Below are 13,699 nucleotides of genomic sequence, written 5' to 3'. Positions count from 1 at the left end.
GGTTGTAAAGATCATGATTCTCTTAGTGTGATAGAGTTTATGTGGAGTTGAATACTATCCAGAGTTCATTAGATATAAAAGATCGTTGAACTGCATAGTTTTCTTAACTTTTCTCCACCCCTATCAGATCATAAGATCCTTTTATTAAACAAATTCTTAATAATTGTATGAGAATTAACAATTATTGATAAACATAGAAATAATTTCTAGTGTTTATATAATATAACTCTATGAAGAGTTGAAAATATTATAGAATTTGCATCAATAAAAAAACACTTACACATACAAACATACAAATATAATGCGGTAATAATTGATGAAGATAAAATTAAATGAAGCTCAATCTCATAAATTGCAATAGGGAATTTCGAAAAAATAAAACTTTATTAATAATAAAAAAGTATTGCAACAATATGAGAGAAACAGGGATAAATATCCCTAACTAAAATTTGAAATCCAAATTGTCTTAAACTAAAACAATTAATTCAAATTGAAGAGCTTCATCTTCATCTGGACGATTTCACCCTTTGGTCCAGCTTTCTGATCCTACTCAATTGAGTTCAAGTAGCTGGGCCTATAAGAAGAAGAAAACAAATAAACAAAGTTTAGTCCAGAATCATAAATCCAATTGGATAATAATTCACTAAAACTGTTAAAGTTTATTAATGGAAAGACCTTGTTTCTTTGCAAGAAGTTTAGGACACTGGGATTTCCAATGACCTTTCTCATTGCAGTAGAAACACTTTCCTTTAAGTGTAGCATCACCAGAAGGAGCAGCCTTTTTCATGGCTTTTGTTCGCTTCTTGGTGTTCTTCCACTTCTTCTTCGATTTGGGCTTTGAAGCATAGCCAACATTTGCTTCAGGTTTTATCGTCCCATTACCATTACCAGGATTATGAGGTTTACTCCCTTTCTTCTTGGGTCCTCCAATCAAATTTTCATAAGTTTGAAGGTCATTGACTAATTCATGAAAGTCAATTTCCTTCTTATTCATGACATAATTTGATGTGTATGGTAGAAATGCTGGGGTCAGGCTATTCAAGATAAGACTAACTTGAGTAGCACTGTCCATTTCAGCACCATGATCCTGGGCTTCTTGGAAATAACTGGACATGAGGAGAACATGATCACGCACGTTTTGATGAGGTTCCATCCGTGCATTGATGTACTTCTTAGTCGCGTCAAAGCGTGACTGAAGTGATGCCTTACCGAATAGCTCATTTAACTTCGTCAGTACTTCAGCAGCCTTCTCAGTTTTAGAAAACCAAGTTTTGAGGGTGTCAACCATGCTAGAAAGCATAAAGTATAGAGCTTTGTCATTTGCTTTCTGCCAACGCTCATACTTTTCTTTCACAGCTTTGGTTGCATTGTCCCCAGGCACTTCAGGTGACGGCTCAGTTAAAACAAACAAGGCACTTTCTCCTATGAGAGCAATATTAATGTTCTCATTCCATTTATTAAAGTTAGATCCATTCAGCTTATTTTCAGTCAACAGTGATAACATGGGATTCATTTTGACAAACAGGATACTACAAAATAATAGAAATCAACAAATTGAAATTAAATAATGGTTTAGCACACAAAATCAATTCAGAAATTATAAGCACATAGCAAGTAGGAATGATATGAGAAAATACTAAAAAATTCAATCCTAAATAATTTCCAAGGTTTTCAACAAACTGATATCAGTGTCCCGTTTAGGCGAGAGTCAAAGCTACCATCCATTGAATAGAGTTGTCAGCTCATCTAAAATGTTAAACATTCTAGCAACCTTTTATTCGATCAAGATCAGAATCCAGCGTTGTCCCGTTTAGGCGACAGTTAAGGCTATTCTATCTCATGAGCTTCTACCATTGTTTCGCAATTTGCAAGTCAAATATGGTCGCCACCATTAGGGTGATCTATACCATATAAAACACTTACAAACCACTTATCATGCGAGATTAAACGGTGCGAAATTTCTAATGAACGTTCCTCCATTAGGGAGGATTACTCACTAAAACAAACGCGGTGTAAAACCCACAATGGAGATCGAATATCTTAATAATAATAAAGCTCATTGTTTAAAATGTATTTTATTTATTATTCTAATAAATAAATCTCATTAAATTCTATTTAAGAATTAAAATTCAAAATAAGAATTTAATATAATATTTATAAAATTATACTAGATGGTGATTGAAATAAAATTAATTATTTCCATCTTAGTAATAATCTTAAATATAAATATTAAGGAAATTAATTTAAATTGAATTAAATAAATAATTAGCAACTTAAAAATTTCCTTTGAGAATATATTTATTGGGTTCGAAAATTTAAAGTATATAAAAATACAATTTTCGAAAATAATAAAAATAGAAAAGAAATACTTCAAGCAAAAATATCACCTATCTAGATATTCTTTTGACTAGTTAATTCAATTTCTAATAATATATATATATATTTTAAATTCATTTATTTTAAATTAATCAATTAAATGAAAAAATCATTGATTGAAGTTGGCCCAAGAATTAATTAAAATAAATAATTAATTTACAACTCAATCTATTTTTCAAAATTAAAAAAAAATTCGAAAATATTGCATAAATAAAATGAAAATTTCGAAATTGATTAATAAAATAAAGAAAAATATATATATTTAAAATTATTTAAATTTAAGTTGAAAAATTAAATTTCAACCTAAAAAATAATTTTCTATTTAATTAAGTGTCATGAAAAATCAATAAATATTTAAGTATCATGATGAAAATCAACTTAGATATTTAGATTTTTCAACTTAATTAAATGTATTAAATTCATGAAATAAATAATTAAGTGTAGAGAAGGCTTAATTATTAATTTCTATTTAATACTAGGAAAAATATACTTAATAAAATTGTACCAAAATTAATTATTTAAATAATTAATTTCACAAAAGTATAATATTTTCATATATAAATATTAGAAATAATAAGTAGTCTAGAAATTACTATCTAGAAAATATCTTATTTGACTAAGTATTTTTTTCAAAATTTGAAAAATATCTAATTTAAGTTATATAGAAAAAATCTAAAACTTAAATAATTTCAAACGAGATTTAATTAAATATCACAAATTAAGTTGTAACCACTTAATTTGAAGATATCTTTTAAAGTTAATATTTGAAAAGATATTAACCAAAAAATATCTAAGATATTCCATTTCAAGTTAATATTTGAAAAGATATTAACTTAAAAAATATCTTAAGAATCTTTAATAACTAATGCCTAAGATTCCTCAACTTGATTTAAAATTTAAATCAAATATTCAAATTTAAGTTAGTTAAGAAAAATCAGTTGATACAACTAATTTATAACTTAAATAGGAATATTTAATTAAATAAGCTCCAGAAAGAATCTTAGTTAGTTAAAATTCTATATTTAATTAAATACAAGAAAAATACAAATAGTTTGTCTAGAAATAATATCTAAACTAAAAGTGTTTTTCTCAAAATTAACTTTAAAATATTAAAATGAAAAAAAAAATTCATATATTTTAAAAGTTAATTATGTTGCTAATTCAATTTTATTAGGTCAAACTAATATAATTAACCTAGTACAGTTATTCAAATCAGGCAAATGGGCCTTCACAATTGGGGTAGTTCATGTGAGGGGGTGCTGGGTTCAGTATGTCGTACCCACTTCTATGGCACCCAACTCTCACACAAGGCCCAAAAGAGAGGAATTTAACCTTAAAATGAATAACTGTTATTAATTGAATAGGTCCAATAACTAAATGGACCTAAATAAAATCTATCATGGTGTGACATTTTATTTAGCAACAACCTATATGTATCTATATTAAAACAAAATAAACATATAGGCTCACACAGGCACACTTTGGATGGATCCTATCATGTTGCTAGGTCATACACAGATGAAAGAAGATTGTAAAATTTACCTGTTACAAATTATTAACTTGACCAAGGGAGCCATCAGATCATTAGATCTGGCAAAAAGTAACCATGGCTATTTGCAATCAAGTAATAATAGGTTTTTAAAACTTACACACAAGCTAAAAACACATACTCCTGCAACAAGGTTAGCTGGATAGTTGGAAGTAGGATTTATTTAATTTTAAATAAATAATTTCGAAAAAAAATTTTAATTAATTTCGAAAAAAATAAAAAAAATTTAAATTTCGAAATTATTTAAAAATAAATATTTAAAATTAAACCTACATTTTGAAAAATTAGTTTTCAACCAACTTAAATATCATTTCAAAATTTGCTAACTACTTTTAAAAATTAAATGTTATTTTATAAATAAAAATTAAATAAAAATAGAAAAGATAAATAAAATATCTTTTCAGATTTTTAAAATTTAATTTAAATAAATAAAATAACAAAATTTAAAAATTAGCAAAATATCTTATATCTATTTAAAATTACATGATTATAAATATCTTATTTTAAATTTAAATAAGGTCAAAATATCTAAAAAAATTTAAAAAATCTTAAAAGATAAGATATTTTTAAAATATCTTAAAAGATAAGATATTTTTAAATATCTTAAAAGATATTATAAATATCTTAAAAGATAAGATATTTTTAAATATCTTAAAAGATATTATAAATATCTCAAAAAATATTATAAATATCTTAAAAAATCTGACCTTAAATTTAAAAAAAATATAATCAAATTTAAAAATAAGATAGATTTTTAAGCAAAAAGATAAATACTAATTCTATTCAAATTCAAATTACACTAATATCTTGAATTAAATTAAAAAAAATTAAATTAATTCAAAATGATAATTAGAATTGAATTAGGAATAGTAATAGTATATATACAAAACCATACAAAAAATTGGAAGTTAATTCCATGAAAAAGTATGAAAAATTGAAGAAAAGAGGAAAAATTCGAAACTGTACGGACAGTTCTGCGATCGTAGGAAAATATCAGCACAGCCCCGATTTTGTCAAATCTTCAAAAAATCATAACTAATTCAAATAAAATCCAAATTGAGTTCTGTAAAAGGCTAACTTGCTTAATGTTTTCCATACTATCTAATAAAAATAATTACAGAAACGAAATCACAATTATTTTTCACGAAAATTTCACAAACATCAATCAATCATCAAATAACACTCAATACAACATGATACCATCCAAAGAACATACAAACAATCGTTTTAAAGTCCAAATTACATGTAAGTAAATCAATTACCATGGCTCTGAGGCCAGTTGTTGGGAATTATTTTACCAGGATCTTAGATCTACTCACAAGTATGTTTATTAACATCCTAAATATGAACTTTTCTAAAACGATAAAATAAACACATATAAAGTTAAGAAAACCTTACATTGATGCAGCGGAATTAATGTCTCCTTCCACTCAGATCTCTAACCCTTGATTCCTTTCTGTAGCAGAGTATAATCAAGATCTGAGCCCGAATCTCCTTCTTCTTCAAGCTTTGATCCTTCACAGTCTTCCAATCTATGATTGAGTTACTGCTTGCTGTGTGTGGGCACTTACTCTTTCACTAGGGTCACGAAAAAGATGAAGGGAAAAGAGAGAGAGAGATTTCGGCCAAGGTAGAGAGTGAGGAAGGCTCAGTTTTTCTGAAGAGAGAAATTTCTGTCAGAAAGCTAATGAAAGCATGTGATTTGACTGAGCCATCACTTTCTATTTATAGGCAACTACTAGGTCTAGGTTTAGAATTATTTGGCATTAAAATAATGAAAATAATAATTTGAACAATCAATATTAAGTGGCCGGCCACATGGTGTTATTGGGCCTCACTTAATTTTGCAATTTTATCAAATTTTATCTCTATTTTCTCAAAAATGCCAATTTTCCAATTCTAACCTTTTAAATGCCAAAACTAATTATTTAATAACTAAAATAGATTATTAAATAATATTGTCATTTAATTTAATTATTAATTAGACATATAAAGTCTATTAATAAATAAATAAACCTAGAAAACTCTTTTCCTTACAATTTCACCCCTGCTTAGTGAAAATTCATAAAATCAGACATAGTCTAACTTTAGAATTATAATTGATCAATCACGAATCAATTAATGAGTCTTACAAGCAGAATGTTCTCAACTAGAATGGGGACCATGGATCTATATGCTGAGCTTCCAATAAGTGAACCAAATTTACCAAGTAAATTCCTACTTATTAATTCTTCGTTGAATCCACTCTTAGAACTTAGAATTGCACTCTCAGACTTATATAGAGCATATTGTATGTTTCACGATACGAATATACTATCTCATTTAACCATTGTTATAATCTTATTGTGATTTAAAGATCCTCTATATAGATGATTTACATCGAGATGGGATTTCTTTACCATTCTCACCCCTCAATGTATTTTGCCCCTTAAAACACTTAGCTACCTGTAAATGGTGTTTAGTGATCTAATAATTAGTCAGTTAAACAAGAGCTCATCCATTTACTTCTATTTGGTAAGCTCGAAGGGAATCATCACTTAACTTCTATACACCAGTAGAAGCTATAGATTCCATATTTATGTTTAGCACTCCCACTCAATCATACTATCATGTTCTCGAAATATACGTATCACCCTGACCCGAAAGTAGGCTTAACTAATAAATCTAAGAACATGAATAACACTCCTGATTTGAGCCCAAGCATATCAGGATTTAGATTCTTTTCATCTTAAGATCAACTACTGATATTGACTTGGAAAGATATGTATAACGGTAAGTTTGTAATATCTTAACTTAGTTGCAATATCGGTCCAGTCCAATGTATACTCCATACATTCGAAACTAGTATACTTTACTAATGTCCTGGAAAGAACATAACACTTACTCCAAGTGTAAGTACACATCATCGCTGATTATCACATTAGTGTAAATCCAATAACACTGATGAAACAGGGACCAAAACTCTTGATTCATATGATCACAATCACATTCCACTGTGTTGACGATACTGTAATTGTGAATAAACATATGATCTGGATTTAACTGATTTTGTGTGTATGAATGTAATAAACATATTAAACATATTAAACCACTAGCATGTAAAATTCATGCAAACATCAATCACTTCAAATTTCTTATATTGATAACTAATCAGATTGTAAAGAATTTTATTTAGGGACAATTTCAGATACAGATTCTGCCAATGCAGCAATATTTGTAGAGATACTATCGATAACCTTAGATTTTTTATTCTTACCAGACTTTTGATTATTGGTAGTACTCTCAGTAGATTTATGTCGACGCATATTAGTTGGTTGTTGAGTATTTGAGATACCATCAAACTCATCTATTTCTTCATCATCTCCACCATCATTTATGTTATCATCAACTCCAAATTCCACACCAGTTGCATCATCATGGCGTATTTCTTCTTCATCATCATCTGCATTACAAGCATTTGCCCCAGTAGCACGATCTCGTCCATATATTTCTGCTAGCTTGTGGTAGTAAGGGAATGATTTTCCAACCACTTGCATCTTTTCATTTCTGTACATTCACAAATTAAAGCATATTAAGACTATGTTCTCATAAATAAGCAATATTCACATATTTACATATATATATATATTTATAATCATAGTATATATTTACCTTCACATACTCATCAAATACACTTTTCTCACACACTAACGTACTATGTACTTCATCCCAATTGAAACCACTTAATAATAATAATTCTGCTAAACAAGAATAATTTCCCTTCAAAGTCTTAATACGTGATTCAATATGAGGCGATGCCTTCAAGTTAGAACCTGGTAATTTTGCCTCTAGCATACTCTCTATTTGTTGCAAATAACCATTTTTAAATCCACAATCAGCTCGCCATGTAGGATTTCGACTCAACTCTAGAAGACAGTCGATCAATGCATTATCTTGTTCTAGGGTCCAATAATGTTTATTTTTACCTCTTCCTCTTTGATCAACATTAGAGTTTGAACTCATCCTGTACATTCATTTAAAATTTATCATTATAAAAATAAAATCATAAATTTATCTATGCATAAGCACATCAAAGCATAAATTTAAAGACTTAAAATACTCATAAATTAATATTAAAAAACAAAAAAAAAAAGTTACTAAAGCAAACACATAAGCATATATCTTTCATACATCAAATCATTATTAGAATTGTTAAAATATAAATACTAGTATTCTAATCATCTATTTGCTAGCCACGTATTCCACATTTCTTCTGCCAAATTTTGTCTCCAAGTAGTCCATAAATCTGAGGACTCGATATTATTAATATAATGATTATCTTTGATGGGATGATTTCCTAATACACTGTTCATCTCATTCTCCACTGGATCAATGCTCATTTCTCTTCGAATAAAATTATGTAGCATACAACAAACAAAAATTATACATCGTTGTGTTTTCATGTCATAAAAGGATGGACTTCTGAGAATAGCCCATCGCATTTTCAATAATCCAAAACAACGCTCAGTTACATTCGTAGCACTTGAGTGCTTCATATTAAAGAACTCTTCTGCTGTGTTTGGAAGGTGTCCATCATTCCAATCATTAAGATGATATCGTGTCCCTCTAAAAGGTGCAAGAAAACCTTGAACATTGGTGTACCCAGCTTCAACTAAATAATAATAACCTATCAACAACATAAAATGAATTATGTTATTTACTCAAAAACTGTATAATATTTTTAGTTTGATGAGATCAAACTTCTATAAATGTTCTATAATTAATTTTACCATTAGGGACTTTTAAACCATTTCTTCTAGATAAAGCATCTCTCAATACACGTCCATCATGTGCTGAGCGAAGGATTGGTGGAAAAGGCTAGCTCTCAGATCAATTCATTCCTAGAAGGATTTACAATTTATGTTCTAGAAGCAATTCATAGTTGCCTGCGAATACGATTTAGAGATGGGGTCCATCACCAATATTACACAATAAGCAGGAAAAACCTTGAAAATCTTTATTCTACGAATGATGGAAGTAGCGGCCAAAACTAAAGTAATAGATGATATAAAGCTCCTAGCATTGCAATTCGAACTTTTAGCTGGCTCCTTGTTATGGGGAGAAATGCAAAAAAGGAGAGCTAAAACCCTCTCTGAATTCATGGCCAAGGCATAAGGCTTCATTATTTTAGAAGATGCTTACCACCAAGCATTTGGGGTCCCTCCGGCACCAGCCCTGGTAAACTCTATTCTTGCACTGACCTCGTCTACTCCCGCTCCTGGAACGCAATACACCCTTACGATCAACGGACCTTCTGCGTTTGTGCCTGTGCCTACACAAACCCATTTCTCTGGGTATGGAGTAGCACAAGTCGGATGTAGTGTGGCTCCCAGGAAATCAAAGGCGGAGGTACCAGAGCAAGACTTAGTAACTCCCAGAAAAAGAGAGAGGGAAAAGGTCCGGGGTGAGGAGAGGCTTTGAAGAAATCTAGGAAAGAGTATGACCTGAATATACTAAATACTCTAGTCTTGTGGATACTCAAGAAAATGTGTACAAGGAAACATTTAATATGGTTCATTATAGGAAGCCTCTCAAAATGCCTCAAGGAGGAAAATTTTAGAGAAACCCAAAGAAGCATTGTCAATATCACGAAGACGTGGGACATACAACGAACGAATGTGACCTCATAAAGGATGAGATTGAGACGTTAATAAGAGTAGGACATTTGGGACAATGGATTCGGATTCCCATTATATATCTCGAATAGGGGGTCATTCAAAGATAGATGATTGTTCCCAGACAGCAGGGTACTTAAATCCTCCGCATGGAGTAGGTGCTCAAGCTCTCGGAACATATCCTCTAGCACTCCCCGCTCCGCTAGGTCCAGCTGCAGTGGCTTTGATAGCTCCGGGACTAGGGAACCTATATCAACCAAGGCTAGCACCACCACCGGTTGATGAACATGTAGCAACGATCTCAAATGGACCGCAACTTGTAGGGAGTACCAGGAACTCTCAGAAGAGAGCTAGACATGGAAGGGGGAACATGCAGTTTGGTACAGTAACCTGCCCAACATCCTTGGACAATGAGTCTACCGTCACTTTCACAAAAGAGGATGCCCAACACGTGTATTTCCCCCACAGTGACCCTTTAATTAATGAAGCCCAGATAGCAAATAAGAGGGTGTCTAGAATCCTGGTGGATAATGGGAGCTCCATGAACATCGTGTTTGAATTTGCTTTTCAAGCGATCGGGCTTACTGAAGTAGATCTGTCACACTGTCCCATCTGGCTGCAAGGCTTTGATGGGGACGCCTTGATTCCAATGGGGAAAATTCAGTTACCAGTCTCCCTAAAGGGAGAAAGCAATGCTAGTGCCTTCAAGCATTGTATATTCGTAGTAGTAGATTACCCCACAACCTACAACACAATACTAGGACGCCGCATTTTAGTGGATTTTGGAGCAGTAACTTCCATACGTTATTTTGTGTATGAAATTCCCCTGTGACAATGGGAGTGTTAGGATAGTTAGAGGTGTCACAAAAGAGTGCAAGGAGCTATTACAATGTCTCTGTTCGGACAATTTTCATGGTTCGGGAAGAGACACTTGTTGCTCCTAGAGTGGAAACTCCAGCAGAAGCCGAGACCGTCCAAGAAGATTTTGAAGATGAACTAAACCCAAGCATGGGGATGAAAAGAGAAATTGAGCCAATGGAGGACATGGAAGAAGTTGGTATCTGTGAAAAAGACCCTGCCAAAACTATTAGGGTAGGAAGAAACCTACCTCCGGCGGTGAAAGAAATCATTATAAATACTGTCAAGAGAAATCAAGATGTGTTGGCATGGAGCCATTCTGATATGACAGGAATTGACATAACACCATTTGCCATGCCTTGAACATCAACAAGGATGCAATGTTAGTTCGTCAAAAGCGAAGACCATTAGACCCGGTGAAGGTAGAGGCTATAAAAGCAAAAGTGGTTAAGTTGACCCATAAATGACTTCCTCCGGGAAGCTCTATATCTCGTCTGGTTGGCAAACCCTGTTTTGGTCTCCAAGCCTAATGGCACGTGGTGGATGTGCATTGACTTCACAGACCTCAACAAGGCTTGTCCCAAATACTGTCTCCCTCTCCCGCAGATAGATCAAATGGTAGATGCCATGTTTGTTATCAATTACTCTTCATGCATGCTAATTCTGGGTACAATCAGATCAAGATGCACGTTGCCAATCAAGAACACACCAGCTTCCACACAGATAATGGTGTGTAATACTACAAGGTGATGCCATTCTGTCTGAAGAACGCCGAAGCAACCCATAAGAGAATGATCAATAAAATGATCAAGAACCAATTAGGGAGAAATATGGAAGTGTCCATTGATGACATGCTAGTGAAATCTAAGACACCTGGAGAACACTGTACAGACCTTGAGGAAGCCTTTTTAGTTCTCCGAAGATACATGATGAAACTCAATCCCAAGAAATGTACATTCGATGTCTCCTCTAGGAAGTTTTGGGTTTCAATGTCAGCTCCCAAGGGATTGAACCAAACCCAAAGAAGATCAAAGCATTCTTCAACATGCCTTCTCCCCGAAAGCACAAGGAAGTGTAGAGTGTCACTGGAAGGATAGCTGCCCTCAGTAGGTTCATATCAAAGTCAACAAACAAATGCATCCTATTATTCAACGTGTTGCAAGGAAATAAGAGGTTTGAATGGACTGAAGAATGCGAGGAAGCCTTCTAGAAATTAAAGGAGCATTTAACTAATGCCCCTATTTTGTCAAAACTTGTGGAAGGGGATGACTTGTATCTTTACTTGGCAGTGTTCGAACATGTCATAAGTGTCGTCCTAGTGCGAGAAGAAGGAAAAGTCTAACTACCAGTGTACTATGTCAACAAAACATTATTGAGTGCAGAATACAGGTATCCTTTGATCGAAAAAACTGACCTTTTGCTTACTAGTCGCCTCGTGAAAGCTCAGACCTTACTTTGAAGCTCATGCTATAAAAGTGAAGAATCACCCTCTCTGCTAAGTACGTCAAAAGCTGGAGGCTTCCGACAGACTGTTAAAATGGGCAATAGAGCTTAGCCAATTTGACATCCAATATCAGCCGCGGGTATCAATCAAAGGGCAAGCCCTAGCTGACTTCGTAATGGAATGCGTCAGGTTGGGTGACCTCTTGGACAAACCAGTCTCAGAGCTACCCACTTGGAAAGTGTATGTTGACAGAGCGTCCAATGAAAAAGGAACTGGAGTTGGAGTTGTATTAATATCCCCGCAAGGGCATCAGCTACAAAGCGCTCTTCGACTCAAATTTCTTGCCTCCAACAACAAAGCTGAGTACAAAGCCATTCTAGTAGGACTACGACTAAAGAAGTTGGAGCTTAGCATATTGAAGTGCACAGTGACTCCCAGTTGGTGGTAAATCAAATATCAGGAGAATATCAGACTAAGGGTGAGGATGGTTGCCTATGTAATGATGTCTCCAGAATTGTTGCAAGGGTTCAAAGGCTACAACATCCCTCAAGTCCTTTGAGATCAGAACTCATTTGCTGATATGCTGGCTAAGCTTGCCACAGACCCAGAGACATTCAATATAGAGTAGTCCCCGTTGCCCACCTAGAAGCTTCAAGCATTGAGACATGGGGGGTAAACACCATTGTTGATCATTCTTACTCTTGGATATGGCCCATGTACCAATTCCTAAATTCAGGAGAGCTTCCAATAGACAAAGCTACTTCTTGCAAGATTCAATATAAGGCTCCCCGATATGTGATATTGGAGGGAAGGCTTTATTGCAGGGGGTTATCTATGCCCTACTAGTGCATGGCAAGAACCAAAATAAGTGATGATACCATTGTTGACCAAAAGTCAATCACTCATTTATTTTGATGATAAACAAATATTTGATTATTATTTGTTACTAATCTTTTCTTGATCATTTTGCAAGCAAGTTCACAAAGTATCAATATTTGCTCGGTAAAGTCAAACATAATCAAAGAAGTAGATTCAACAAGTATATCAACTACTTCATACTTCATAAGAGCAAAAGATTCATCAAGGGATCAACAACCCAAGACCCTATTCAAAAGAGGTCTTCAAAAGTCCAAAGTCAAAAGTCAACCTGAAGTCAAAGTCAAAGTCAAAGTCAACTCTTGGGAAAAGTCAACTTTGGATCAAAACATGCAAATCAAGCTAGGAAGCTCATCTACATCAAGACTACAAACAATCAAATGGTATAAATTTGCTTTAGTCTTGTTAAATTGATTTGCATAAGTACACTAGGATTTATAAGTTCAAAAGTTTGGCTCACTAACTTGTGCGACAAGTTATTTCACAAAAATGATATCTAAATTTTCTAAATTGATTTTTAAGATCACATATCATTTACCTAAGAGAACGCAACTGGAATTTTTGAAATCGAATTAACGAGTAAAAAGTTATGCACGTTTTAGTTCGAAAAAAATGAACCTTTTGCATCTGGAATGCTGGTTCCCATCCGGAACCGGAATTCCAGTTGTAACCAATCCAGAATTTCGGATCACGGCTGAATTGGGCTCAAAAAATGTGCTAACGGCTATAAACGACTGGTTTTCATTCCTACACTATATAAACTCGTTTTTCTCTCAAAAATGGAGGTTGGTTGAGCTTCTATTCATCATGTAACATCATTCTAAGTGTTCTAAACTAAAGAGTTATCATCTTTTCATAAACACACCAACCACACACACTTGAGCCAAACTTGTTCTTATCTTCTCAAGTGTGCTTGCAATTCTCTCTAGGATTTTACATTAT

At 32.9% G+C, this 13,699-nt stretch overlaps 1 protein-coding gene across 1 annotated transcript; it reads right to left on the bottom strand.

Annotated features, from left to right (window-relative positions):
* Positions 1-7,092: 7,092 nt before the first annotated feature.
* Positions 7,093-7,759, bottom strand: LOC115717810 (uncharacterized). Its single transcript, XM_061116564.1, is given in 3 exon segments — positions 7,093-7,450; positions 7,452-7,471; positions 7,577-7,759. Coding segments are annotated over 3 exon segments (561 nt in total).
* Between the last annotated feature and the right edge of the window lie 5,940 nt (positions 7,760-13,699).

This window comes from Cannabis sativa, chromosome 5 (genome assembly GCF_029168945.1).
Source record: "Cannabis sativa cultivar Pink pepper isolate KNU-18-1 chromosome 5, ASM2916894v1, whole genome shotgun sequence".
NCBI lineage: Eukaryota > Viridiplantae > Streptophyta > Magnoliopsida > Rosales > Cannabaceae > Cannabis > Cannabis sativa.
The sequence above is the reverse complement of the archived record's forward strand: the minus strand, read 5'-3'. Positions and strand labels throughout refer to the sequence as shown.